This window comes from Odocoileus virginianus, chromosome 9 (genome assembly GCF_023699985.2).
Source record: "Odocoileus virginianus isolate 20LAN1187 ecotype Illinois chromosome 9, Ovbor_1.2, whole genome shotgun sequence".
Lineage (NCBI taxonomy): Eukaryota > Metazoa > Chordata > Mammalia > Artiodactyla > Cervidae > Odocoileus > Odocoileus virginianus.
In genome coordinates, this window is record NC_069682.1 from 60,782,799 (window position 1) to 60,809,448 (window position 26,650).

The 26,650-nt window shown below is 51.8% G+C and overlaps 1 protein-coding gene across 19 annotated transcripts in view; it reads left to right on the top strand.

Annotated features, from left to right (window-relative positions):
- EPB41L1 (erythrocyte membrane protein band 4.1 like 1) overlaps positions 1-26,650 on the top strand; it is a 135,467-nt gene that overhangs the window by 56,596 nt on the left and 52,221 nt on the right. For 18 of the 19 annotated variants that reach the window (XM_070472581.1, XM_020897745.2, XM_070472582.1 and 15 more), the window contains 4 exons: positions 21,075-21,265; positions 22,896-23,060; positions 24,934-25,038; positions 25,823-25,865. In XM_070472581.1, the coding sequence (XP_070328682.1) occupies positions 21,089-21,265; positions 22,896-23,060; positions 24,934-25,038; positions 25,823-25,865 (490 nt within the window). In that variant the 5' untranslated portion in view covers positions 21,075-21,088. Of the gene's footprint in view, positions 1-5,215; positions 5,765-21,074; positions 21,266-22,895; positions 23,061-24,933; positions 25,039-25,822; positions 25,866-26,650 lie in introns of those variants that run through there. The other variant, XM_020897747.2, reaches the window with a different exon arrangement.

Consider the following 26,650-nt stretch of genomic DNA (forward strand, 5'->3'; position numbering starts at 1 on the left):
CACCCACCCGGACTGCTCCCTACCCCCTGCAGTGCCTTCCAGAGCGCGCCCGGGATCAGCGAGAACAGCCTTGTCAGGCAGAACTTCCCAGGCCCATCTATCACGCTGCTCTGGAAAGTCTGGCTCTGGTAATTTCCTTTATAAACTGGCCCCACTGTCAGCTGCCTGGGGCTTCATTCAGCTCAGCCCACCGAGTCCCTTGGGGCTTCCCAGTGGCACTAGCAGTAAAGAACCTGCCTGCCCATGTAGGAGACATAAGAGACAGGTTCGATCCATGGGTCGGGAAGATCCCCTAGAGGAGGGCATGGCAACCCACTCCAGTATTCTTGCCTGGAGAATCCCATGGACAGAGGAGCCTGGTGGGCTACAGTCCATGGGGTCGCAAAGAGTCAGACGTGTCTTAGCACGCATCCAGGCCCTGCTGCCCTCCTGCCCTGGCACTTACCTTCCTCCCTAGGACTGTGCCTTTTATTCACTTTCGTTTAGGCATCCCTTCCCACAGGAACCCTTTTCTGAGGTCCATGGGCTGGGTTAGGACTTCAGAGAATCTAAACTGGTGCCAACCAAAAGAAATCTGTGAGCCACACGTGTTAGCCACATATGTGATTTTATTTATTTCTTATTTTAAAATGCATTTATTTACTTGGCTGTGCTGGGTCTTCACTGCTGCGCGTGGACTTCTAGTTGAGGTGAGTGGAGACTACTCTCCAGTTGTGGTATGCGAGCTTCTCATTGAGGTGGCTTCTCGAGTTGTGGAGCTCCAGCTCTGGAGCATGGGCTCAGTAGTTGTAGAATCCTGGATCAGGGATCGAACCGGTGTCCCCTGCATTGGCAGGTGGATTCTTAACCACTTGACCACCAGGGATGTCCCATATGTGATTTTAAATTTTCTAATAGCCATGTGAAAAAAAAAAAAGCCAAAAGAGACAAATAAAATTATTCTAATGATATATTTTACTTAACTGAATGCATCCAAAATATCATTGCAATACAAAAGTTATTAAGGAGATATAGGACATTTCTTTGATTAAATCTTCAAAATCTAGTGTGGATTTTACACTTACAGCACATCTTAATGTGCAGGAGCCACATTTTAAGTGCTCAGAAGCCATATGTGAGTAGTGGCTTACTCGCAGGTCAGCAGAGCCCTAGAGGCAAGGAGCAAAGATTAAAGGTTGAAGCTCAGCGCTTGGCCTTGGACAGACCTGGAAGACACATCCTGGCCCTGCCATTTATTAGCTGAGTGAACTTTGGGATGTCCTTAACCTCAGGCCTCAGAGACTCCTGCTATGAAAAGAGTTAATAATTTCAATGCCAGAGAATTGCTGTAAGGATTAAACAAATGAATGTGTGACCAGTGCCAGGCACAGATCGAGTCCTCAGAAAGTGGTGGTGATTCAACTTACAACACCCTCTGATGTGCTGGTTTAGGTACCATTCTCTGCCACTGGCCTGACAGTGAATTCCAGGACAGAGGCTACCCAGTTCCTTTTGCCTTCCCGAGGCTCAGCGTGTACATCACTGTTTGCTAAATGAAAGATGAAATCCTTACACTAGCAGCGCCCTCCACCGCACCCTGCCCACCCAGGAATCCAGGGGCCCCTGGTGACTGGGAGTCACGTGACCATTGCCTTCAATGGGATGACCTTGGCAAGTTGCCACTTTTCTCTGAGCCTTGGATTCCTCATTCAAAAGATAAAAGGGGTGGGGTGGGAGGGACCCTACCTGAGTATTTGGTTTGGTCTCTGCCCCACCAGTGGGCTTGGGGGGACTGTAGCTGACACCTTGTGTTTTTGCTTTCCCAGCCAGGGGTGCGAATCACTTTCATTCTATTCCTGGCTTTCCTGTATCCTAGCACTTTTGCACTATCAAGTTCCCTCCAGTTAAAATTTCAGAAGAAAGACTTTCTGGGAACTCCCTGGTGGTCCAATAGTTTGGATGCCAGGCTTTCACTGCCAAGGCCCATGTTCAATCCCTGTTTGGGAAACTAAGATCCCATAAGCCACACAGCATGGCCTAAAAAAAAAGACAAAAATAAGAAGAAAGACTTGGTCCTACCTCCCCAGCAGCCCAGAGAGGGGGTGACCTTCTCTTCTGCTGACTGCTGTTCTTCCATCACAGCAACTCAGGGAGTAAAGCAGGAAGAATTTCTGCCACTTTATAGGGAATTAACTGAGGCTCAGAAAGATCAAATCATCTACCCAAGTAACATAGAAAGAAGTGGCAGAGCCAGGGCTGGAAGCAGAATTCAGAAGAATCCCTCTTTATTGAGGGAAGGGGGTAAGGTGGGGCTTCTTTTCCTCCACCTGGGCTCCTCGCATTTCTCCAAGATTTGGGTCTGGGCTGGGTCTTGATCTTGTGTTTCAGTTTCCTTGTCCTGGAAATGAAGGAAGGCAAGTAACTGGGGTAGTGATTTCAACTGATTCCTATAGGGGGCTGCTTGTTCTTCAGAGAGTGCCCTTACCCCAATCAGATGTCTCTGGAAAAAGTTATTGTGGGGTGAAGTGGAAAGTGTCTGGTCCAGAAAATCAGTGTTATTTGGCAAGTGTGAACTTGGACAAGCCACTCACTGCTCTGGGTCTCAAATTGCCCGTTTATAAAATGAGAGGGTGACGGTGTGTCCCAGGACGTGAGGATGAGGCCTGAAAGTACTTTGCAAACTGGAAAGTGCTAATAGAAATGAGTCTCTTGGACAGCAAGGAGATCAAACCAGTCAATCCTAATGGAAATCAACCCTGAATATTCATTGGAAGGGCTGTTGCTGAAGCTGAAGCTCCAATACTTTGGTCACTTGATGTGAAGAGCCGACTCACTGGAAAAGACCCTGATGCTGGGAAAAGTTGAAGTCAGGGAGAGAAGGGGATGACAGAGGATGAGATGGTTGGATGGCATCATCGACTGATTGGACATGAGTTTGAGCAAACTCTGGTGAAGGACAGGGAAGCCTGGTGTGCTGCAGTCTATGGGATCGCAAGAGTCAGACAAGATTTAGCCACTGAACAACAAATAGAAATGTCAGAGACTTCCCTGATGGTCCAGTGGCTAAGACTCCACACTCCTATGCAAGGGGCCCAGGTTCAACCCCTGGTCAGGGAACTAGATCCTACATGCAGCAAGTAAGACCTGCTGCAGTCAAATAAATAAATATTGTTATAAAAGTTAAAAAAAATTTTAGTCAATAATAATAATATAAAGAATAATAATGATAGCAGTAGAAGTCCAGTTTTCTGTGTGGTCCCACTGACTTGAAGGGAATCGAGCTCTTTGGGTTTAAATTCACAGTCCTATCTGGGAATGTTCTGCCTTGGTCTTTGGAATGTAGCCTGGATTCTTCTGGGAAAGTGAGAGGCTCCATCTAGCTGAGGAGGGTGGGAAAGTGGCCCTGCCCCAGGGGAGGAGAGGGGAGGGGAGGGGAGGGGAGGGGAGGGCAAGGCTCCTTCCTGGGGAAAGAAAGCAAGGGGAGGAGGGTTGAGGGAAGGAGAGTTGAACTGGGAGGAACAGAGGGCTCCGGCCTGGCCACGCAGTGCCATCTGGGCATCTGGGTCTGGCCGACGGGAGCCCAGGGTTGGGGAGGGCAGGAAGCAGAGGAGGCTGAGTGTCAATTTGGAAGAAAAATATTTGCAGTAAGCAATCGGAAAAAAATCTCTTAGCAGATGTGTCTATCAAACAACAAATTCATCTGGTGTAACTCCTAAGTTTTACTGGTCCTTTCGCACATTCATTTGAATAAATGTGGTGAACTGAACTCAAGCAGAGCACCCTAGTGTGGAAAAATGACTTGCCCAAGACCACACCCCTGAGGCCCTGGGGAGGTCCTGGGAAGAGCTAACTCTGGGAGGCTGGGGATTGGAAAGTCCACAGACAAAAGAGGACAGCTGTAGGGAAGTCCGCCCAGCAGGACTCCAGTCCTTCTGGGAGTTGGCCCGGTGCTGGTTTCTGCATCTTCACGTCTCCTGTCTGGAGGGAGGGCGTGTTCTCTAGGACTCTAGGAGCTGGTTTCCTTCTGCTGCCTGCTCTTTGACTGCTCCTGAGCCTAGGGGCAGCGGAGAGAGTGGAGACGCCGGAAGCTGTGTCTTGGGAACATCTGGTGAAAGAGCTGGTGATGTTTAACTTGGAGAAGAGAAGGCTTGGTTTGGGGGTGGGGAGAAGGGACATGCTTGCTGTCTTGGTTCTCTGAGAGGGGCTGGGGAGAGGCGCATAGCTTCGCTCTGTGGAGGATCTAGTGTTGATATTAGAACCTGGGGTAGAAGGTCACCCTGATGGAGCATCGGCCTTGGGAGAGAGGAGTGGACAGAAGGAGCTGCCTGTCTCTGGAGTGTGGGAATGCAGATGGATCCTGGTGAGGTGGACACTGAGGGATGCAGCCCATTGGTGAGGTGGACACTGAAGGAAATGCAGCCTGGGAGGGGTGGGCGGGGAGGGTGTGGAGGCTTGGTTCTCACGTGGGTGGCGTCCCAGCTTTGAAACTCCAGTTTCCAGTGTGGTGGATTCTGCAGCACCTAGAACAGTGGCTGGCATGCAGTAGGTACTCAGGAATGATTTGAAGAATGAAAGAATGTGTATATGTATGCCTGGGATGGTGGCGGGTCAGGGAGCAGGGGTTGTGTGGGCTGCAAATGCAGACCTGTGGGCAGAAATCTCAGGGGATCATGTTGTGGAGACAGGTACATCCAGCTCTTTCTTTCATTGGCAAAGTGAGGCCCAGAGCAGGAGAGCCATGTGCCCAAAGGCCCTGGTTGACAGGGCTGGACTGGAATGCAGGCCATTGGGGGTTCTCCTCTGTGGGTCTGGTAAGGTGGTCTGGACGGCTTTCTGAGTTGTAACAGCGCTGCTGGAGGGGAGGAGCCACGATTCACTTGGTTTTGAGCCAGGACCTCGGTGCCAGGCCCTCTGGCCACCCCCCAAGCCCACCTTCCTGGAGCCTGGATGCCTATGCAGCACCTCCAGAAATAGCGGTACACCGGCCAGGCCCCACCGTTACACGGCCATTTGTCACCGAAGCACATAGGAACAAATGCACACGTACACACACTCAGAGACACATGGGACCCCCGGGAGGCGTTTGCGATACCGCCCCCCTGGTGGAGGAGGAGCGCCGGCTCCGGGGAAGTTCTGCCCCGCGCTGAGCTGCCGGGGAGGGGAGGTGAGGGTATCCGGCCGCGCTCGGTGGGCCGAGGCTGAGTCACCCCCTCTGAGTCAGGGAGCCTCTCCTCTTCCTCCCCCACTCCCCTCTCCTTCTCTCCCTGCCTAGCCCCCGCGCGAGGGGACCGGAGGCTGGCCCAGGCCTGGGTGGGAGCCGCGGAGCCCCAGGACTGGGTGCCCGAGGCACAGTGCCGCCGGGGTCCCGGGGACTGCCCGGTGTGACGGCGCCCCGGAGGAGGTGGCCTGGGAGCCTGCGGGAGCGGGAGAGCGGCGAGAGGGAGAGGGAGACCGGCGCGGGGAGGCGGAGGCAGGGGCCGGGCCGCCGCGAGGGATCAGGCGGGAGCGCGGCGGCGGCCCCCGGGCTGGGCGCGGAGGCCGGGCGGGGGCGGGGGCGGGCCGCGCGGCGGGCGCCAGGCCCGGGGCTGTGGGCACGGTGCCCAGCCCCCGGCGCACGCCGAGCCGCCGCCGCCGCCGCTGCTGCAGTCGGCATCCATCAGCGGGCGGGGGTGTCGCGGAACAGGCTGCTCCGCAGAGCCCGCCCCGCCCCGCGGCCTGCCGGCTCGCAGGAGCCGAGGGGGCGCCCCCCGCCCCGCGCCCCCGAGATGGGGACCCCCAGCCCCAGGTAGGCACGTGCCGGCGATCAGGTGGCACGGGGAGGGGGGGCGTGGGTGGGTTTTGGTGGGGGTGGGCTGGGGGCTCGTTACCCGGAGGCCCAGCCTCCAGCCCTGGGGGAGGACGGAGAGTGGGGGGCAGACCGGTAGGAACTGAGTTTGCAGGATGTCGGCCCTCTGGCCAGTGGGGGTCGGTCCTCGCTGGTCCTCCCGACCTCCCGGGTTTGCAGCCTCCCGCCAGGCCGGGAGAGAGAGGTGGGCAGGCGGGGAGTGAGGCTTGCTGTAAGGATGAACGTTTGCTGGGTGGGTGCCGGGCTGGCCCACTCCAGTTCTCTGTTCTCAGAGACCACTCCTGCCGCCTCAGAGGAGGCCCAGAGCCCTCTGGATATTTCCTCCGGGCTTCAGACGCTGCAAGACAGTCTCTTGACTGGAGCCTGGGTTGCTGGGGAGCTCTGGTCCTCACTCATCCTCTGGTTGCAGACCTTCTTCCACTCTGGCTCATTCCCCATCCTACCTCCCTTCCATGTCTCCCAAAGCTAGGGGGATAGAACTTGGCTCTAGGACCATGGGGTTTCTGGCCTGGCATTGACACGTTAGAGGGAGAGGACTTGTGGGTCCCAGTTGTGCTTGGCACCTTCTCACTTGGGGGACGTCCGAGGGCCCGTGAGGCTGAGATCTTGGGAGCAGGCATGGTATGTGGCTGCAGGGGGTTGGGGGTGAAAGTAGCTGCAACCACCAGGGTGCTTATCAGATCTAAGGCCAGTGTCTGGCAGAGGTATGGCTTAGGAGACTGGACAAGGACTAGGAAGGAGTTTTGAGGATACTGGTCTCCTTTGCGGTTGCTGATTGTGGTCCTTGCCCACCTCCTTCCCCGCACTCACCCCCGCCCCCACCCCCGCAAGCTCTGAGAATACCTTGATGGGAGAGAGACACTACCGTTTGTTCCTGCCATCTCTTCATATCTCCTCCTCTGTACCCAGAGGTGGGAGTGCAAGAGGGCTAGGTTTATAACCTCTCCAGGGCCGGGTGGGGTTACAGCTGCTCCGTCTCTCCCCCACCTCCCAGCATTAGGAGTCTTCCAGATTTAGTAGCCACCAGGCCAGGCTGAAGGCTTGGGACCACGAATGATACCCGTGGAGGAAGTGGGGCTGTCTGTCCCAGGCAAGGGTGTGGAGAACAGAGGCGACTGTGTACCCGCCTGCCCACCCGTTCCTTCATATGGAGCCTGCGGCAGAGGCAGCCTGTGCCAGCCTCCTCTATTAGCCGCCGTGGCCCAGGGAGGCTCTGCCAGTTCCGTGCAGGGATGAAGCTGGCTTCCACTGGTCAGTCTGAGGTCATGCCTACCGGTGACCCCGTGTGCCGTATTTGTGTGTGTGCAGAGCATGGCTCCTAAGGGGCCCCTCGAGGCAGTCCTGGAAGAGATCGGTGCAAGGGGTCTTATTCCCATTAAAACCCTTCCTGGGCCATGTGCAGTTCCCTGAGCCCCGGTTTGGTGAGCTTCATGGAGATCTGCTTCCCAGAACTGGCACGACAGCCATGCCTGGTCCCGGAGGGCTCACTCAGGAAATACTGAAACATTGACCGAGGCCTTGAGAGAAGGAATGACTTGTCCAAGGTCACAGACAAATGGGTGTGAGAGCCAGCACTAAGGTACCCACATCCTCTAATGGGTTTGGGGTTCTTGTAGCCCAAATGCCTGCCTCCCTATTGCCGTGGCTGTTCCATACACAGGACTCTGATGGGCTGGCGTTATAGTCTGGAGCCTGAGTCTGCCTTCTAGAGGGGGACTTACATTGGTCTCCCAGCCCTTGACCCCAAAAGGTGAGACGGCAAGACCAGGCTGCCCCAGCTGCCAGGCTGCCTTGTCCCAGCTAAGGGGCCAAGGCTGAGGCATAGTCGGCCTGGAGCCCTGGTCCCTCTTGGAAGTATCCAGAGCCAAGAGGATGCTCGGTGCCCAGTGTGTTCTGGGCCTGAGCCCCCAGGAGCAGTGGAGAGGGTCTCCCACCTAGGCTGCTGAGGTGAGAGGGACCTCTTTGTGGCTCCAGCACGGTTGTCCGGGTGAGCCTGTCTGGGCTTCTGTGCCCCCATTTATTAAAAGCGGATAATAATCTCCATGTGGAGTAATACCAGTGATTATACAATCAGAATGAGGACATTTATTGAGCACTTACTGTATGCTTTGCATTATCTCCCAACAACTCTGACAGATAGGTGCTGTTATTATCCTTTTTACACATGACTAAGGCTCAGAGAGGATGTGTCACCTGCCTAAGGTTGCACAGCTGGAAAGAGTGTGGCTGAGTCCAGAGTGTCTCTCTTTACCATGGCATTGTACCTGGGGCAAGGTCTGGAGTACCAGGATGGTGTCCGGCAGAGTCAGACAACTGATGTGCCAGGGCTTATTCTGGTGGAGTGTTCAAGGGTGGGTTGGGTTTTGTGAGGCAAGGGTGGCTCTGGGGCCTGAGTGCTCCTGGGGTCCTGAGGGGTAAGGGGCAGAAAGAAACTGGCCAGAAGCCTGAGAGAGGGACTGGCTGTGGCTTTCTGCTTCCTGGCCAGGATCCCCCAGAAGTGAGGATGCTCTGGACTCCGTGCTCCCATTGGCTGCAGGGGAAGACTGGTTGGCTGTAAGGCTGGCCGGCCCTGACACTCACCCCCACCACACTAGACAGGAACCCAGTGACCAGAACATACAAAAGAGGGAATGCAGGCGCACCAGCTGGGACTGTGAGGAGGAGGCCCGGCGGGGAGGGGACTTGCGCATGGGTAGGCGAGTGGGGGTGGGAGCAGGCTGGCACCGCTTCCTCTGTGGGCGGGAGGCTTGTGGGTAAGAATAGTAGCAGCCAACATTTATCGAGCACTTACTACATGCCAGGCACCCGTTTTAAGAGCTTAACTACCACTCATACAATCTTCACAAGCCCTTTGAGGCAAAATTCCTTCTTCCTCCCATTTTACAGGTGAAGGGAACTGAGGCCTAGCAAGGGAAAGACAGTGGCTCAAAGTCACACAGCTCGGTCGTGGGGGAGCCAGGATTCAAATCCAGGCAGTGTGATGTGGAGCCACTTTCCCCATGGCTGTGCCAGCAGCCTGAAGTTTCTTTTCAGAGGTCACACTCGGTTTTGTTCAATTTGAAAAATATTCCCTGAGTACCTGCTGCTGATCCTATATGGCCTCTGGTGAAGCATCCTTGTCCTCCCTGGGCTCCCAGTCTGGCCTGGAGAGACATAGACGTGGCACAGGGAAGGTGAAGGATGAGCTATTGCCTCTGTGGCGTGGATTCCTATTCTGGTGATCAGAGAAGGCTTCAAGGAGATTGCAGCCTTGGCACTGGGCACCAAAAGCCAAGTGGAATTTTGATAGCCGTAGGGGGAAGGGCACCCCTTCACCTGGATCAGAGGGAAGGGAAATCGGGACGTGTTTGAAGAACGGGTGGTCTGGTGTGCCTGCAGCAGATGGTGCAGGGGGCTAGGGGTGCTGGGAGGTGACTCAGAAAGTCAGCTTGTCTTTGGGTCTTTGGCAAAACTCTGGAATCTGCCAGGCCTGAGCTCTAGTCACAGCTCCACTGTGTCCTAGCCATGTGCCCTTGGGCTCTCATTTAGCTGATCTGAGCCTCAGTTTCCTCATCTGTAAAGTGTGGCCAAGCACGCCTGTCTCAAGGAGACCACGTTAGGGTTGTTACGTAAAGAACCTAGCACAGTGCTGGCATGCCACAGGGACTCGGCTAATATCACTTTCCTCCCCAGGAGCCTGGAGGCTCCAGGAACCTTTGCGGGTATTTGATCTGCATGGGACCTGCATTGGGGCAGGACAGAACCGGATCTGGGAAGGTCCCTTTGGTAAGAATCACAAGGAAGGGATGGGCTCAGCTTTGCAGGAAAGACATCAGCCCTGTGGACCTGGAGGGCTGGGGAGGGAGGGAGGTTGAAACCACACTAAGCTGTCCCCTCGGATGGTTGCGGGGAGGAACAGCTTAGGGTGGGGAAGGCCGTGGGGTGGGGGAAGGGCATGAATTTGGTTTGCAGCTTCAGAAGTTTAAGATGAAGGACTCATCTCCCTTCAGTCATTCTGAAGGTTGCGCAGCGTCGTCTTTGTGCATCTGGCTTTTTTTTCTCCCCCTTTTGCATAATTTCCTTTGGATGAATCCGCATCAGAGCTTCTTCCATAATAGCAGCAAATTGGGACTAAGTGCACAACAATAGGGGAATGATTGAGAGCGTTTTGGAACATCCAGTGGATAAAATAATATGCAGTCATGAACAGCCGCAGAAATACTTACCCTCAAAGCGTATGGAGCTGTGTACTCGTCAGGTTCCTCGGCATCTTTTCTTCATTTCATTTCATGTCGCTGTGACAGAGGCGGGACAGGGGTTAGAGCCTTCCCGCGCGTGGAGAGATTCAGGCTAGGCTGTCATCTCTTGGAGGGCAGTGTTCATGTTTTATTCATTGTTCTGTTCTCAGCGCGTGGCTGAGTGGTTTGCAAATGCTTGTCTGGTGAAAGAATTGATGGAGTGGACAAAGCGGACGGCAAGTGACTTGTCCAAGGTCATGCAGGTTGGAAGACCAGGACCAGGGTCTTCTCATCCCTACTTGGCAGGTTCTTCTCACTCACCGCTCAGTATCTGGGAGCGGAGTAGCTTGGAAAGGCGCACAGCGAGGACTGGAGACAGACCAGGGCATAAGTCTCATTTCTGTCCTTACTGGCTGTGAGGACTTGGTAAGTCAGTTCATCTTCTTAAGCCTCAGTTTCCCCATCTGTAATATGGATAATCCAAGTACCTGTTTTTAAGCTTGTCATCAAGATTAAATGATTTCAGGTATGTATGATCCTTAGCATAGGAACTAGCACACAGAGAAGTACCCAAGAACGTTAGTTGTGATGATAATTATGATATAATAATGTGGAAATATTTCTGATACAATTAATTTTTTTGTGGGGGGGGCCGTGCCGTGCAGCTTGTGGGATCTTAGTTCCCCAATCAGGGGATCGAACCCACCCTTCCTGCAGTGGAAGCTTGGAGTCTTAACCACTGGACTGCCAGGAAAGTCCCTCTGATACAATTTAATGTTTAATGGAAAAAAAACCCAAACGATGAGCACTCAGGTTAAAATGATATAAAATTAGGTCTGACCATAGGTACAGATTGGAAGAGAACAGGTGGAAATAGCATTACAATAGGTACTATGGGAAATGAATGACTGACCCAGACAAACCTTTTAAAAAATACTTACTTTTTCTTGTTTTAATTACAAAAGAATTATGTGAAAAATCCTAATCATTCAGAAGCATACTCTCTCCTTGTTTTCCCAACCAAAATCCTTCTCTCCAGAGGTAGCCAGTGACAGTAGGGTGGTGCCTAGAATTTTTTCTGTGCCTAGATAAACAATAAGTATACACACCGGAATGAGACAATAAATTGCATTATTGTTTTACAAGTTTTTTTCATTCTATATGCCAACATCATTCTGTGTCAGTGCACCTAAACCCCATCCCCAAAATGTTCACACTAGATATGTAATACTTTTGTAATTCATTTTTCACAGGATAAGTCCTAGTTCATTTGGCCATCAGCAGAGGGTTGATGGACATTTAAAGTTGTTTCCAATTTCACTCTATTCTAAATAACGCTGACCATGAACTCTTGTAGTGTTTAAACAAGAAAATCAAGTGAGAGATATTCAGAAACTGTGAGATTGAGCAGGTTGCTGGGGAGGGTTCCCTGCTTCTCTGGGCTTCTTTCCCCTCCTCACCTCCCGTCTCAGCGGAGCCCCAAGGGGCAAGGACACTGATCCAAAGCCCATGTTTGTAACTGCAGTTCCCCGCTGCCTCTCACCAACTGCTGATCGGTGAGATTCAAGCGAAGGGATGATGATAAAAGGATCCTTTAGACTGTAAAGCACCTGGCACGTGGGAGGGGTTGATACTGCTGTTATTATTTCTATATCCAGAGCAACAGTAGCTTTGGTTACATGGTTGACAGCAAGTGGGTGATAGCAGGTTTGAGGGGGAAGAGCATGGAGCCGTGAGCCAGCAGACCTGGGTCCGAGTCCTGGCTCGACTCGACTGACAAGCCGTGTGACCTTGGCCAGTCCCGCCTGCCGGGAGGAATAAACCCACCCATCTCATGGGGCCCTGGTGGAACTCAAAGGTGACAAAGCCCGGAAGACAGCCCGCTCATGGTCTGGCTCTCAGAGGGTGTCCCGCTCCAGGGAGGTCTCCTCTGCCTCTGCAGTTGTCCATGTGGACCAAGCAGGAGGCTTTTCTCCTTTTTGATGCCATTTACTCTGCAGTTTGGGCATGTCACGTGGTCCCCGGCCTACAATGGCACATCAGTTTGTGGCTCCGTGGTGGCACGTGAGACCTTTGGGCAAGAAGCCAGTGCTGACGGGTGGCAGCCTCTTCACATGGCTTGATTTTACTTAATGCGGTGCCCATGGGTACCGCCGGCCTCTGACAAATTGCTGTGTCTGCCCTGCTGCGTAGGAATGACTGCGGGCCCAGCTCCTGTTTCTACTCCTTGGGCTCCATCAGAGGGCTGGCTGGGAGGGCGGCACAGTCCCGGACCCTCCTCCCTCCTCGCGGGCAGTCACTTCATTCATGTCCACCTGGAGATTGTCACTCAAGGAAGTGAATGATCTGTACTGGGGAGATCCCAATGGGAGTTAACATCATCCCCAGAGGGAGAAGAATAAATCTTAATAGCCTCTCTTTCTCTCACTGTATTTTTTTCTTTTAATTCTTTTCTTTTTCTTTTCTGACTCCAAAAGTAGTACAGGCTCATAGTAGGAAAATGGTGTAACACAGAGAACCCCCTAAAAAGCTAAAAAAACAAAAGTCTGTAATTTCTGCTCTTGTTAACCTTTGAGTCTTTAGACGATGAGAATTTCTAATATTTCTTGAGTACTCACTGTGGGCTTTGGCATGGAAGTGCTTTACGAGCTAAATTCAGTTTGGTCTAATTCAGTTTTCTTAGTAAACCTAGTAAGTGGGTAAGATTATCCTCGTGGTTTTACAGATGAAGACACTGAGGCCCAGTGAGATTAAGGGAGACGGCAAGGTCTCCTGGCCGCCTAGTCTATCCTTAACCACTAGACTATACTGCCTCTTTCCAATTTCTCCTCCCCTCCCTCTCTAATTCATGTATCTATTTAGTGTCAGGTGGTTTATCAGTCACAGGTGGTGCTAGTGGTAAAGAACCTGCCTGCCTGCAGGAGACATAAGAGACTCAGGTTCAATCCCTAGGTCAGGAAGATCCCCTGGAGGAAGAAGAAATGGCAGCCCACTCCTCTCGTCTGGAGAATCCCATGGACAGAGGAGCCTGGCGGGCTACAGTCCATAGGGTTGCAAAAGAGTCAGACGTGACTGAAGCGGCTTAGCACACAGCACGGCGTATCAGTCAGATTCTGGCAGAAAACAGAATTCCACTCAGATGCTTCAATTTGGAGATGTTAAGAAAGCTGTGGGCAGGCTTAAGGGAACCCACGAGGGGGACCCACAAACTCACGGTGACAGAAACTATTACCTCCCTTCGGCCTGAATGAACAGAGGGAGGGAATAGTGTTACTGGGCTTGTGCATGGAGCTGTCGCAGAGCCGCTCGGCCACCACTAGAACCACAGGAAGGGCGACTGGGGAGATAACCCCCTTCTCTGCTTCTGCTCTAACCTCCTGCCCGTGCCTCCCATTGACCAAAGGCAACCAGAGGTCAGCAGGCAAAGGAGTTCAAAGGACAGTCCAAGAGCTCAGCCTCCTCCTGGCTCTTTGAGTGGGACACGGTTCTGGGGATGCAAATGGGGATCAACAGCCCAGGAACTGGTCATAGCGGGATGGGAAAGATGTGCTCCGTGACTTCCCACAAAGGATGATCTTGGTAACCACGATCATTGAAAACATCTTTCAGAACAGAAGACTCTCACTTTCTGCGTAGCGTTCTCTTTGTTTTGGCGTTTTCCACACCCTGTTCCTTCTTCCTGTCTCCACTCCTTCCTACTGTTAGTTCCTGCCTGGTTCAGAATTCCCACAAACATCTGGACAGAAGTTGTCAGTGTCTCAGATTTAGAAGAGAGCCTTCGTGGCTCGGGAGTGATTGTTCATGACCATGGATACTCGTGGCTGTGTGTGCCCTCACGCTGTTCCACTGCAGTGCATATGTATGCAAAGACACGCTTCCAAGACACATGTCATAAACATCTGTGATACACGCTCCCTTGTCTTTAGCGTGACTGTAACTTTTGCATTTCAAAGTCCTTTTGTTCTCTGAAACATCCTTTTTCTCTACATGGCCCTGCTCTGAAGTGGGCGATTAGGGCCTCTCCTCCCTGTTTAACAGATGGAGAAACTGATGCTCACAAAGGGGAAGTGACTCGCCCAAGACCCATCAAATAGGAAGTGGCAGAACTGAAACAGGGAACGGTGGTCCTGAATCTAACTTCAGCTCTTCTCAGTGTGTTTGCCCTTTAATCTTGGGAAGTTTTTCCTTAGCCAGTTTTACCCCTGGGAGAAATTAGCACAGACGAACCCCCTGAGGCTGCTGGAATGTCATGTAGTGGGATGGACTTTGGAGTCAGAGAGTCTTGGCACAGCCTTATGACCTTGGGCAAATCAGTAGGCATCTTTGGGCCCGTGTGTCCTCTTCAGTCAAATAAGGATGATAATATCAGGAGTTTGGATGGAAAAGTCAGCTGCTTAAAATCTGATAAGTTGTTAGGACAGGTTGGCTGGCTAGTAGCCAGGAAGGCTCCTGAGCTGAGTACAGCCCAGGTCTTTTGACTTGTCTCATCGCTGTTCCATCCACCCATCATCCATGTGTTTTTCCACTTATCCCTCTGACCCCAGGCTCCGTGGGTTTGAATTCTGACACTGCTGTTTACTAACTGCATGATCTTGGGCCAGTTAGTTCACTTCTCAGTGCTTTAGTTCCTTCTTTTGTGAAATGGAGATACTGAGAGTACCTATTATGGGTTATTATGATGATTAAATGATGTAAAATGCTTAGATCAGGGCCTGGTAAATAGTAAACTCTATAAATGTTAGCTTTGTTATTGTTTGTTATTTATCAAGAACTGCTCTAAGCCCTGGGGAAAATGGCAAATGAGACAGATAAAGGTTTTTTGTTGTTGCCTTTTGACCATGCTGAAAGACCAAGCTTGCAAGATCTTAGTTCCCTGACCAGGGATCGAACCCAGGCCCCCTGCAGTAGATGCACTGCAGTGGATGCACGGGTGTCCTAACCACTGGACCGCCAAGGAATTTCCAAGACATAAAGTTTTGTCTTGGTGGAGTTTATATTCTAGAGGAGAAGTAGAAACAATTTGTGAACTTATGAAGAAACACATGCTTGCTTCATGGGAATAAAGTTTCTTTTTGATGGGTGGTGAAAATTTTTGGAAGTTGATAGTAGTGGTTGTTATACAACACTGTGAATGTAATTATTGTCCCTGAATTGTTACACTTAAAAGTGGTTAAGATGGCAAAAACAGAATAAAACAAAACTAAAAAACCAGCTGTAACCAAAAAAAAAAAAAAAATCAAAGGAGGGACCCACTTTAGACAGAGTGGTCAAGAGGCACATAGATTGAGATCTGAAGGGTGAGAGCTGCCAAGACAGGGGACAAGCCCACTGTCCACACGGAGGGAGTAATAAGAGCAAAGCCCCAAGACAGGGGCAAGCCTGGCGTGACTGCGGTGCAGACAGAAAACCTGTGTGACACCACTGTCACAAAGATGGTGGCAGTGGGGCAGCTAAGCAGAGGCCTTTTGCAGGGACCTGGAACTTTGGTAAGGAGTTTGCACTTTATTTTGATGGTAGGTCATTGGGGGTTTTAAAGAGGACATCCAGTTGGACTTTAACTGTGGCTCCTCTGTGGAGAATAAACCCTAGGAGAGCCCAAGTGGCTAAAAGGACCATGGAAGAAATAGAGCCGCCATGCAGACAGGAGCTGAGAGTGGCTTGGACCTGGAAGTAGCCACAGTGGAAGTAGAGCTGGAGAAAAAGAACAAATCCAGTTTTCTGGACTCAGAGATGCTGAGTCACGCTGACCCTGGTGGGCGAGCTTGATGCATAAACCAGTCGATTCACTTTTAACGTGGGGGTACAACCGCAGGCCAAGTGGATATTGCCTCTTCCGGGCAGGGACACCCTCTCCCTCTAGGCGGCCTAGATGGAAAGCCACAATGTCTGAAGGCTGCTTAGTGCCCCGGGAAAGCGAGCCTGGGGATCCAGCCTGTGGTTGCAATGTTGACGAGTGTCAGAGGCTGACAGGCTGCTGAGCTGGCCCCACAGGGGGCCAGGCGAGCACGCTGGGGCTTACTGGGCCCCTCACCTCCAGACAGGGCTGGTGCAGGCACCGTCAGCATTTCCTTCTCTGGCTGACCTTTCCCTTTTCTAATCCTGTGAATTTGGGTTTTCATATGTCAGTGTCATCAGCCAGGCTTTGCTGGTCTGTCTCTCTCTCCGTCTGTTCTGGGTGGGCATTTCTTTTTCTGTTTTTATTTTTTAGTTGTTGTTGGGTTTGTGTGTGAGTGTGTGTTTTGGCCTCATCATGTAGCGGGTGGAATCTTAGTTCCCCTCCCATGGACCAAGGATTGAACCTGTGCCCCCTGCAGTGGAAGCGCCAAGTCTTAACCACTGGACCACCAGGGATGTCCCTGGGTGGGCACTTCTAAACCCCAACTTCACAGACCACTCCCCACTCTGGCTTCCCATTACTGCTTGTGATTCTGGATCTTCTCAGGGTGGTTTTATTGGGTGCCCTCTTTATGCTATTTTCCCGAATCTCCATCACCCCCCTGAGAAGGAGGGAGGAATATCTCTGTGTTAGGGTTGAGATGACCTAAGCTCAGAGGAGTGAAGTCACTTGCCCAGTGTCCCAGAGGAAGCTAGTAGGGGAGGGTTCCGGGTCTAGGTCTCACTGACCTGGGTCTGCCTCTGGCCCTGCTGCCCTGCATGGAGGGGTCCATGAGATGACTATGCATAGCGTTTTTGATGCTAGGCCTGGCATGGGATGCTAGGCTCGGTGATGGGAGTCTTGCCCTTTGCAGCAGAGTAACAGTTCTGAGTCTTGCAAGGGTGCTACCCCCCGCACTGCCCCCACCCCCCCACCTCCAGCTTCTTCATTTCTCCCTGACTCAAACCTGATCCTCCTGCCAGCCTGTGTGGAGCTCACATTTATAGGCTTCTTGTTCCAAGAAGTCAAGTTGTCAATGCAGGGACTTCACTGGTGGTCCGGTGACTAAGACTCCACGCTCCCAACACATGGGGTCAGAGTTCGATTCCTGGTCAGGAAACTAGATCCCACATTTGGCAACTAAGAGTCTGCATGCCACAACTAAGACTCAGTGCAGCCAAATAACTAAATATGAAAAAAAAAACAAGAGGTCAAGACTCCCTGTCCTGCACACATCCCTGCTTGTTCTCACATCCGAGCATTTGCCCACATGGTGACCTAGTCCAAATGTCCTGCCTGCCATCACCTGTCTAGAGTCTTCCTTTTTTCAAAACCTAACTCCAGCTCACCCTACACTCCCTACCCTATAAGTCTTCCTTGGAAACCCCAGGCCATACCCCCGATCACCAGGTCCCAGAATCTTCTGGAGGCTGAAGTGTACATGGGCAAATCTACGTCACATCCTGGGTGAGCATCATCCTCCCATGTGGCAGAGAGCTCTATGGGAATCAGCACACAGTCCTCTGGGTCCCCTACAGTGCCTGGCCAGCTTGGCCACCCAGCGGGTTCCATCAGTCTGTGCTGACCTGGCCCTGAGCAGAACTGTGCCCGTGTGACTGGCTGTGGCAGAAGCGAAGGTCAGGTTCTTGGCTCACTTTCTATGCCCCGTGCCATTATCCCCAGACTTGTGAGATGAAGAAGGTTCTCCTCATCACAGCTTTTAAAAATAATAATGTGATTTTTCTTTTCAATTCAGGGATTTTTCTTTTAGGTTTAAACAGATTTTATTTATCTCTGTCTCATCCTGTCATACCAGACCATGTGCATCGGAAACATTTATTTTTTGACTTCTAGTTATTTTTTTTTAAATCATTCAAGAAATCGCCAAGTGTAGTAGAGAAAAAATGAGAACTACAGTTAAACAGAAAGAAGAAAAAAAATAATTTGTCTACCCACCTTCTAGAAACAACCATAGTTAATACTTTGCTGAATTTTCTTTTTTCTTAAAATATTTATTTCTTTGGCTGCACCTGGTCTTATTTATAGCACTTGGGATCTCTAGTTACAGCATGAAAACTCTTAGTTGTGGCATGGGGAAATCTAGTTTTCCCTAACCAGGGGTTGAACCTGGTCCCCCTGCATTGGGAGTGCAGAGTCTTAGTCACTGAACCACCAGGGAAGTCCCCTTTGCTGAATTTTCTGTATCTGTGTGTGTACATTAGCTAAAATAGGGTTGATCTGTACAAATTGTTGTGTGTCATGCTTTTTCACTCAGGTGTCCTCCATGATTTTGTACATCACCTCTTTTCACTCTCTAGAGCAGACACGCCGTCTTTTATCTCACCAGTCCCTGGCCACAGGATTTGTCCATGGCTCATACCCCCGCCTTGGTTCCCAGCCCGGGCCTGGGTGCTTTCTCCTCCTCTGAAATTCTGTTGAGGTTTGCCTGAGGCAGCAGAGTGCAGCAGGAAGAATAATGGACCTGAAAATGGGATCTGGGGAGTCAAGAGGCTGGGTGAGGAGGAGAGGGGGCGGGAAGGACCAGGGAAAACCTGTCTGAGGAGATGACTGTTGCTCAAGCCCCTTTTGCTCTCTGGGTCTCACCTGTAAAAGAAGAGGAGGAGACTGAATTATCTCAGAAGCTTCCAGCTCCTCTCATCTGTGGTTCTGCCAGCACCAAGCAGTCATGCCAGCAGCCTCTGCTGGAGACCTGGGCGGTGAAAGCCTGGGATATTTATTTAAGATTACTTGGCTGGCTATTTCCAAGATGATGCAGGCCCTAGTGAAGGTTCAGCGAGTCTAGGCTGAAGTCAGACTGAAGCAGAGGCAGGAAGAGAGATGTCCTGGATCCTCTGGGCTGCCTGAGCCCATGAAGGGTGTGTGGATTCTGCTTCTCCCAGCACAAAATATACAGATTAGTCTGTGGATTTTTTTTTTTTTTTGGAAGCAAAATTAAGCAGGCATTTATTTGAAGAGGTCTTCCCTGTAGGCCTTATCTAGCATAATGGCTGATAGCTCCAGTGCTGGCTTAAAGAAATCCAGATCCGGGAAGATTCATCTCAGTTTGACCTCATGAGGCTGTATGCGCCGCCCCGCGGCCCCCCGCCCCCCGGGAGCAGCTCTGTGGCTTTGTGTTCTGGCACTGAGTCAGCACTTAGCGTCATGTAAGCAACAGAGCTTTTATTTAATGATGGCTTTAAGTTATACCCGTAAAGCCCAGGGTAATGATGTGAGTGGAAAGCATTTCTGGATAGGGATGAGGCCATGTGGACCAAGGCCTTCTCTTCCTCCTCATCTTCTTAACAACAGCATCCATAACACCAGACCCCCTCATTTGTGCTACAAACTCCAGTTTACAAAGTGCTCCGCTCATTATCCATAAGGTGGGGATTGAGGATGCTCATGATCTATCTTGGGCACTGGAGACGTTGGGTGGCTGAGTGGGGGTGCTCAGGGCCCCTGACTTTCTGTTCAGTGCCTTTTTCTGGTGGCTCCTAGAAGGCAGTGGGGGAAATAAGATTGGGGCTTAGAGCATGTGCACAGCCCAGGGTAGATCCAATGTCTGTCTGCTTCTGCCCATCAAAGGCCCCCATGGTGGGTGGGGTGGGGGAGGGAACTGCCAAATCTCATCTGGATCTTTCTCTTTTAAAGTGATGGATTCAGAGGAAGGCTCTAGACTCAGCAGGTGAGGGTTCCTGCTCATTTCTGTTTCCAGGTTTTAGCTCCAAACCTTTTTTTTTTCAGAGGTGTGTTTTCACTGATGGGGATCAGAAATGGATTCTTTTGCTTTCCCAAAAACAAACAACTTGTGGGTTAAATATATGTATATATATGTGTGTGTGTGTGTATTTTTTAAAGTTATACAAGTAACTCCAAAGTGTATGAAGTTAAAAATGAAGTTCCCTCTCTTATCATGCCCTATGGAACTCTCTTTTTCTCCTCTACCTACTTCTGAGTTATTGACCTCTCGCAACAGTTTAGTGAGTATCCTTTCAGATCTTTCACTACATGTGTACAAGCACTAAGATGTTGATATCGTTGGGGTTTGTAAGGACCTACTGCCCAGCTGCCCTTTGGAATAAGCAAATTGCAAAGAGAGAAAAGGAGAGAGAGAGAGAATGGCATGGTCTGATTTATATTTATATTATGTATAAATTTTATAATATAATTATATATAAATATATTATAAAATATAACATATAATATTAATATAATATAAATTTAAAATATAATTTAAATATAATGTAAAATTATATATAATTATATAATATATTATATATATAAATATAAATGGGACCATGACATTCTCTCTCTCTCTCCTTTTCTCTCTTTGCAATTTGCTTATTCCAAAGAGCAGCTGGGCAATAGGTCCTTGATTCTCTGAAATCTCATTTCCTGCTTCAAGGGGAAAATGATAAGAATAGTCTGTCGCAGAGATAATTTCTGAGTCCCTCGCTTTGGGGATGAGTCCTAGTGAGACGAACTGACTGCCCATTTGTAGCAGACTTGGGGCCTGAGCCCAGATCTCTGTCTTTGACTTCATCAGAGCTATGCGTTTGTTAAGAGGACCTGTCTTACCCCTTTAGATCCATCCTGACCACATCCCCGTGGAGTCAGGGGGCAGGAGTTATTGAGGCCTGGGGCATGAAGAGCCTTGCCTAATGTCGGGCTGGAAGGACTGGGAGCCCGGGGCTCTTTGGGTCGAGTTCAGTTTATCCAGCATTGGCTGAGGGGCTGCCGTGTGCCAGGTGCTGTGGTGGGAGAGACAGCCGGGCCCAGGGCCTGCCTGGAGGTGGTCCCTGACTGTCCCTGGTGCTCTTGGCAGAGTGGGGCCCCCTGGAGAGACTCTTCTCGTCCCCAGGAAGGGCCCTGATTCCAGACCTGGGCCTGGAGACTGGAGTCCCTGAGAAGCTATACGGGCAAAGGGTGGGTGGGGGTCTGCGACCTCAGCTGCTGCCGCTGAGCCCTCGCTCCTCCGGACTCTCTCCCCGTGCTCCCTTCCTCAGTCTCTCCCTCCTCCCCCTCTCTCTGTGGCTCTTTGTCCATGTGTCTCCATCTGTCTCTCTCGGCGTGTGGTTCCTGTCCCCCTCGCTCTGTTCTGTCACGCCCTCGCTGCCCCTCTCCCTCATCACATTCTCTCTCCTTCATGCCAATGCAGGCGTGCTGGTCACCATGACAACAGAGACAGGCCCTGATTCTGAGGTGAAGAAGGCTCAGGAGGAGGCCCCGCAGCAGCCTGAAGCAGCCGCCGCAGCAACCACCCCTGTGACCCCCGCGGGCCACGGCCATCTCGAGGCCAACTCCAATGAGAAGCAGCCGCCCCAGCAGGACGCTCGGCCTGCAGAACAGGTGTGTGCCCGAGAGCGGGGAAGGAAGGAAACTGAGGTGTACTGTTGACCCACGACATGCCGAGCGCTGTGCAGGGGCCATCGTGTTCATTTTTACATTTTATTCTCCAGGACCTCAGGAGATAACTATTCATCTCCCCATGTTACAGTGGGGGAAACAGAGCCTCAGCAGGATGGAGTCACATTGCTATAAAGTGCTGTGTGCTTAGTCGCTCAGTCATGTCCAACTCTTTGTGACCCCGTGGACTGTAGTCCACCAGGCTTCTCTGTCCTTGGGGATTCTCTAGGCAAGAATATGGGAGTGGGTTGCCATGCCCTCCTCCAGGGCACCTTCCCAACCCAGAGATTGAAAGTAGGTCTCCCACATTGCAGGTGGATTCTTTGCCATCTGAGGCACCAGGAAAGCATAAAGTGACAGAAGTGCAAATCAAATCTATGTCTATGTATTTATTGACTGCACTGCATGGCATGCAGGATCTTAGTTCCCTGACTAGGAATTGAACCCATGCCTTCTGCGGTTGAAATGTGGAGTTTTAACCACTGGACTGCCAGGAAAGTTCCAAGTCAAATCTAGATCTGATGTTGAAAATCTGTGTTCCTTCAACCTTATTTTCCTATTCCCTCAAGCTGTCCATTCTAGCTGGGCAGGCCTAGTGTGACTCCAGAGCAAAATTAATCACCTAAAGAGACAAGAAGGGGCTCCCCTGGTGGTCCCGTGGTTAAGAATATGCTTTTCAATGCAAGGGATGCAGGTTTGATCCCTGGTAAAGAAACTAAAATTCTACATGCACAGAGCAGCTAAGCCCACACTGCAGTTAAAGAGCCTGCTTGCTGCAAAGAAGACCTAGCACAGTCAGAAAAGAAAAACTTAAAACAAATAAAAGAATAAAGAGACAAAGGACTTGGGGGGGTGGTTCATCCAGCCATTGAATTCACACCTCTCTTAATTCACGACAGGACTAGAGAGGGAAGGGGCTCAGCCAAGATCATTGAGGATATCCATTGCAGAGTTAGGGCTGACGTGCAGGGCTCTGACCTCCCTTCCTTTCATTAGATCAGTCCTAGCCATTGGCGGTTCAGTGGTAAAGAACCCACCTGCCAATGTAGGAGACTCCGGTTCGATCCCTGGGTCGGGAAGATCCCCTGGAGAAGGAAATGGCAACGCATTCCAGTATTCTTGCCTGGGACATCCCATTGACAGAGGAGCCCGACAGGGGCTGCAGTCCATGGGGTTGCAAAGAAGTCAGACACAACTTAGTGACTAAACAACAACAAAACCTCATGCTTGACCCAGTGACAGACTGGGAAGAAGGAGACCAAGCCCTGATAACTGATGCACTGTTAGTTCTAAGTAGAAAGGATAGCTCTGGCCTCTGGGTTTGGTTCTGTGGGATGCTTCTGCCTTCAGGGGAGCAGTGGATCCCTCCTATGAGCCCACCCATTGTACACAGCTCTGACTCTTCTCCTGCACCATAGATGGGGGTCACCTGGGGGAGGGGTGTCTTAGAGAGCTATGGCTCTCATTTTGGGGTCTGTCTTAGCCCCAGCTGCTTCCTCATTGCATCTCATTTGGATGAAAGGCTATGGTTTCAAGCTCGCTGACCAAACCCTTCCCTTGGTTGGACCTGCAGAGCCTAGACATGGAGGAGAAGGACTACGGGGAGGCTGATGGCCTGTCAGAGAGGACCACGCCCAGCAAGGCCCAGAAGTCACCCCAGAAGATTGCCAAGAAGTACAAGAGCGCCGTCTGCCGAGTCACTCTGCTCGATGCTTCGGAGTATGAGTGCGAGGTGGAGGTAGGGAGCCCCAGCCCAGCCCCAGCCCACTGGCCTTGGAGCCAGGACAGGCCTCTGGGCACTCAGCCTGGGCCAAGCCAGAGGGCATCCATTCTTAATGGAGGCCTGGACCGATTGCCTTGTAGATGACCGGCCAGCCCTCCTTTGCCCAGACCCTGGCACCAAGGCCCAGAGAGGGCTCTTATGATTGCACATAGAATTAGACAAGGCCCAGGCCTGGCACCAGGAAAAGACTTCTTAGGGTGGCTCTACCTTGGGTAGGACTCACCGTCTAGGGGCTGATCTGTAGCCTGGTAGGACCTGGGCTCTTCTATCTCACCGCACAGTCACCGAGGTTTTGACTAGAATCATTTTCATGTATTTATTGGATGGGGAGAGGGGTTCTCCCTGTGAACAGGACAAACTGCTCACTCGAGGATTCCATGGTAAGGTGTCCCCCAGGCATAGGGAGGCGGCTCATGGGAAGGACTGCTCCCCACAGGCTTTGTAGAAACCCTGTCGCATGGTTCTGTCCCCCAGTGGGTGGCAGAGAGGACGCCTCTTCTCTGGGGTCAGCCCTCCTGGCTCCACATTGAGTGTCTCCCTTTCCCTATGTTGGCTGGAACTCCCACTCAAATTCTGAACTCTGGCCGCCCCCTTAGAGGTTTTGCCCCCGTCCAGGTGCCATTCCTGGCCCGTCCACATGTCTGGAAGAGTCCAGAGCCTTACTGCTGAGAGTTAGAAGAGCCACCAGTTCCCCCCAGCCCAACCCCAAGCTCTGAGCCCTGGTCTTAAGGGACTGACTGACTTCTAAGCCCTGGGCGGCTGGTTCTGTCTTCTTTTCAGGGTTGGGGTTTCTGTCTTTTTTTTTTTTTTTGATGTTTATTTCTTCCATAGAAGGGTTGCAGGGTGGACACCCTGGGAAAAGAGAGGGATATCTTCTCCCTCTTCTCTCCTGCCCATGCTAGCCCCAGGGTACTATTTCATCTGCCCTAGGAGAGTGTGAGGGTTTGGCCGAGGCTGCTTTCTCTGAAGGCCTCCTTCAAGAGGAGGCCAAAAAACCAAAAATCCCTTGGTTTTTCAGCCGTTCCCACAGTCAGGCCTGATCCCAGTTCCCAGTGACTCAGCCAGACATTGCAGGGACCTCACCACCTCCCTGGAGCCCCCTGCCTCTTTGGGTAGTAACTGTTTCACATGCCTCTGTTGGCTCTCGTCTTCACACCTGTGGGTTGGGTACCCACACGTTCTGGGCTTTGTCCTTCCTAATCCTCAAACCTGGATGGTGCCCAGAGAGCTACCACGCGTGGATGATGGGAACTAGGGGAGAAGGTGACTCCCACAGCGCTGCTTCCATCTGAAACTGATTTAGGCTCTTATGAGCCCCTGAAGAATGTCACTTGCTGCTTGGATAGGGGGCGCTCCCTTAGTGTAAGGGGAGGGACCCGGGAGGAGAGTTACGCTGTGACTCTGAGTCCCAGGCCCTCCCCTCCTCCCCTGCCCACATCCGTCACATGTCAGGCAGCTCGTCTCTTCCTCTCACATCCAAAGCTCAGATTTTTGGTTTTCTCCTCCTTGGGTCCGACTTAGACTGTTTCTCTTACTGTACAGGAGGGAGAAGTCAGTCACTCCCTGACCCCACTCCGGCTTCCCCCAAAGCAGATTTAAGTGCTAGGAGGACCCAAGGAAGGCAGTGGATGGGGTGGGATTAGTGTCCCCCCAGTATCCCTTCGGACTTGGTAAGCAGAGCCCGGCGGGAGACAGGAGCACTGAGATCCTCCCCAGATGCTGGAAGCCTCTTGGGGGTTTTCAGGTCACCCTGGTGGAGCCTGGGGCACCTCCCCACCCCATCATGACGTGCATTCCAGCCTCATGGCGTTTTTGCTTCTCTCTCTAGAAACATGGCCGGGGCCAGGTGCTATTTGACCTGGTCTGTGAGCACCTCAACCTCCTGGAGAAGGACTACTTTGGCCTGACCTTCTGTGATGCCGACAGTCAGAAGGTACCTGGGCTGGGGAGCAGAGTTGGCTGAAGGTCTGTTGCGGGGAGACATCTTCTCTTAAGCCCCTATTGGCCTGGCCGCATCCTATGGCTTCCATCAATCCTCAGACCTTCATTAGGCACCTTTTCTTTTTTTGGGGGATGTAGACCATTTTTAAAGTCTTTACTGAATTTGTTTCAATACTGCTTCTGTTTTATGTTTTGGTTTTTTGGCTGCGGGGCATGTGGGATTTTAAATCCCTTACCAGGGATCTAACCTGCACCCCTGCATTGGAAGGTGACCTGTTAATCACTGGACTGCCAAGGAAGTCCCCACTAGGCACCTTCTGTTTGCGCAACCCCAGGGTCCATCCAGCTGTGTCTGTCTTTGGTTCTGTCTCCCCTATGTGCCGGTTCTTCTTTGGGAGACCTGGAGATGGGTATCTGGAGAGCCGTGACCTGGCTTCCTGGGGAAATAACCCCTGAAGGAAATAACTTCCTCCCCACCCTTGGGAAACTCCTGTCTGAGTGTCCTCCTTCTCACCCATGCCAGCTGCATTACCTGTTCACCGTGCTGCCTCAGGGCAGTGCCAGGCCCAGGGCCCCAGGTCCCCAATCCTGCGTGAAGCTAGGCCTCATTCCCTCACCTCCCATTCCTGAGGGAAATGACCCAGACTGCTCAGCCAGGGAAGGGTGTTCCCTGCTAGGGTGCTGTCTGCAGGGCATTTCAGGATATTTCTGTCTCCTTGCCCTACCCACGTCCCCTCCCCCAGCTCCCTCTAAGGACCTCTTGTCTTCTCCTGCAGAACTGGCTGGACCCCTCCAAGGAAATCAAGAAGCAGATCCGGAGTGAGTGACCTGCCGTGATGGGAACGTGGTGGGGACTCCATCGTCCTTGGGGAGATGCATTCAGACCCATGAGTTCATTTGCTCTGTGTGGCGATCTGAGAGAAGGCAGGGTGTTATTGCAGAGATGAGGAGCCTGTAGCCTGGACAAGAGGAATGACTGTCTGGAATCACTCAGCATGTTAGCAGAGGAGTGTTCAGGATGTCAGCCCTAGAAGGGGCTTGCAGAGTCATCTCAGACAAGGGGACAAACTGATGGCACTCAAAGCAGCCGCCCTCCTGTGCAGGGCCAGTGCAGGCTTGGGAGATTAGTGACCTTTGACTCAGCTCAGAATCCTTGTCCGCACTGCACTCTAGGCTGCTGCCAACTGATCGGTAGTGATCGTGTCCTGTATTTAATAACAGGTAACTGAGGCCCTGAAAAAGGCAGTTATTTACCCAAGATCACAGAGTGAGGTATTGGCTATCCCAGGTCTCCAGCCCTGGCCTCCCAATACTATCCTGCTCTCTTTTCAAGGCCTGGGGCGAAGACAGATGAGCAGGCCAACAACCTGTCTTTTCTGGCCCAGAGGGGAAAGCAAGGCATATTGGGAGGGAGAGGGCAGCCTTCAAATGACAGAAGGGAGAGGTAGGTGGCCTCAGCCAGGGGGACATGCAGTTGGTGGGGGCCTTGGAGCCTGGAGGCAGAGATGCCTCCACGAGGGGCTCTGCCCCTTGACTGTGCCTGGGCTCCCTGGTCCCCTGGCTAGAAGGCTATAGCCGAGCCTGTTGCCATGACAGCAGGCAGC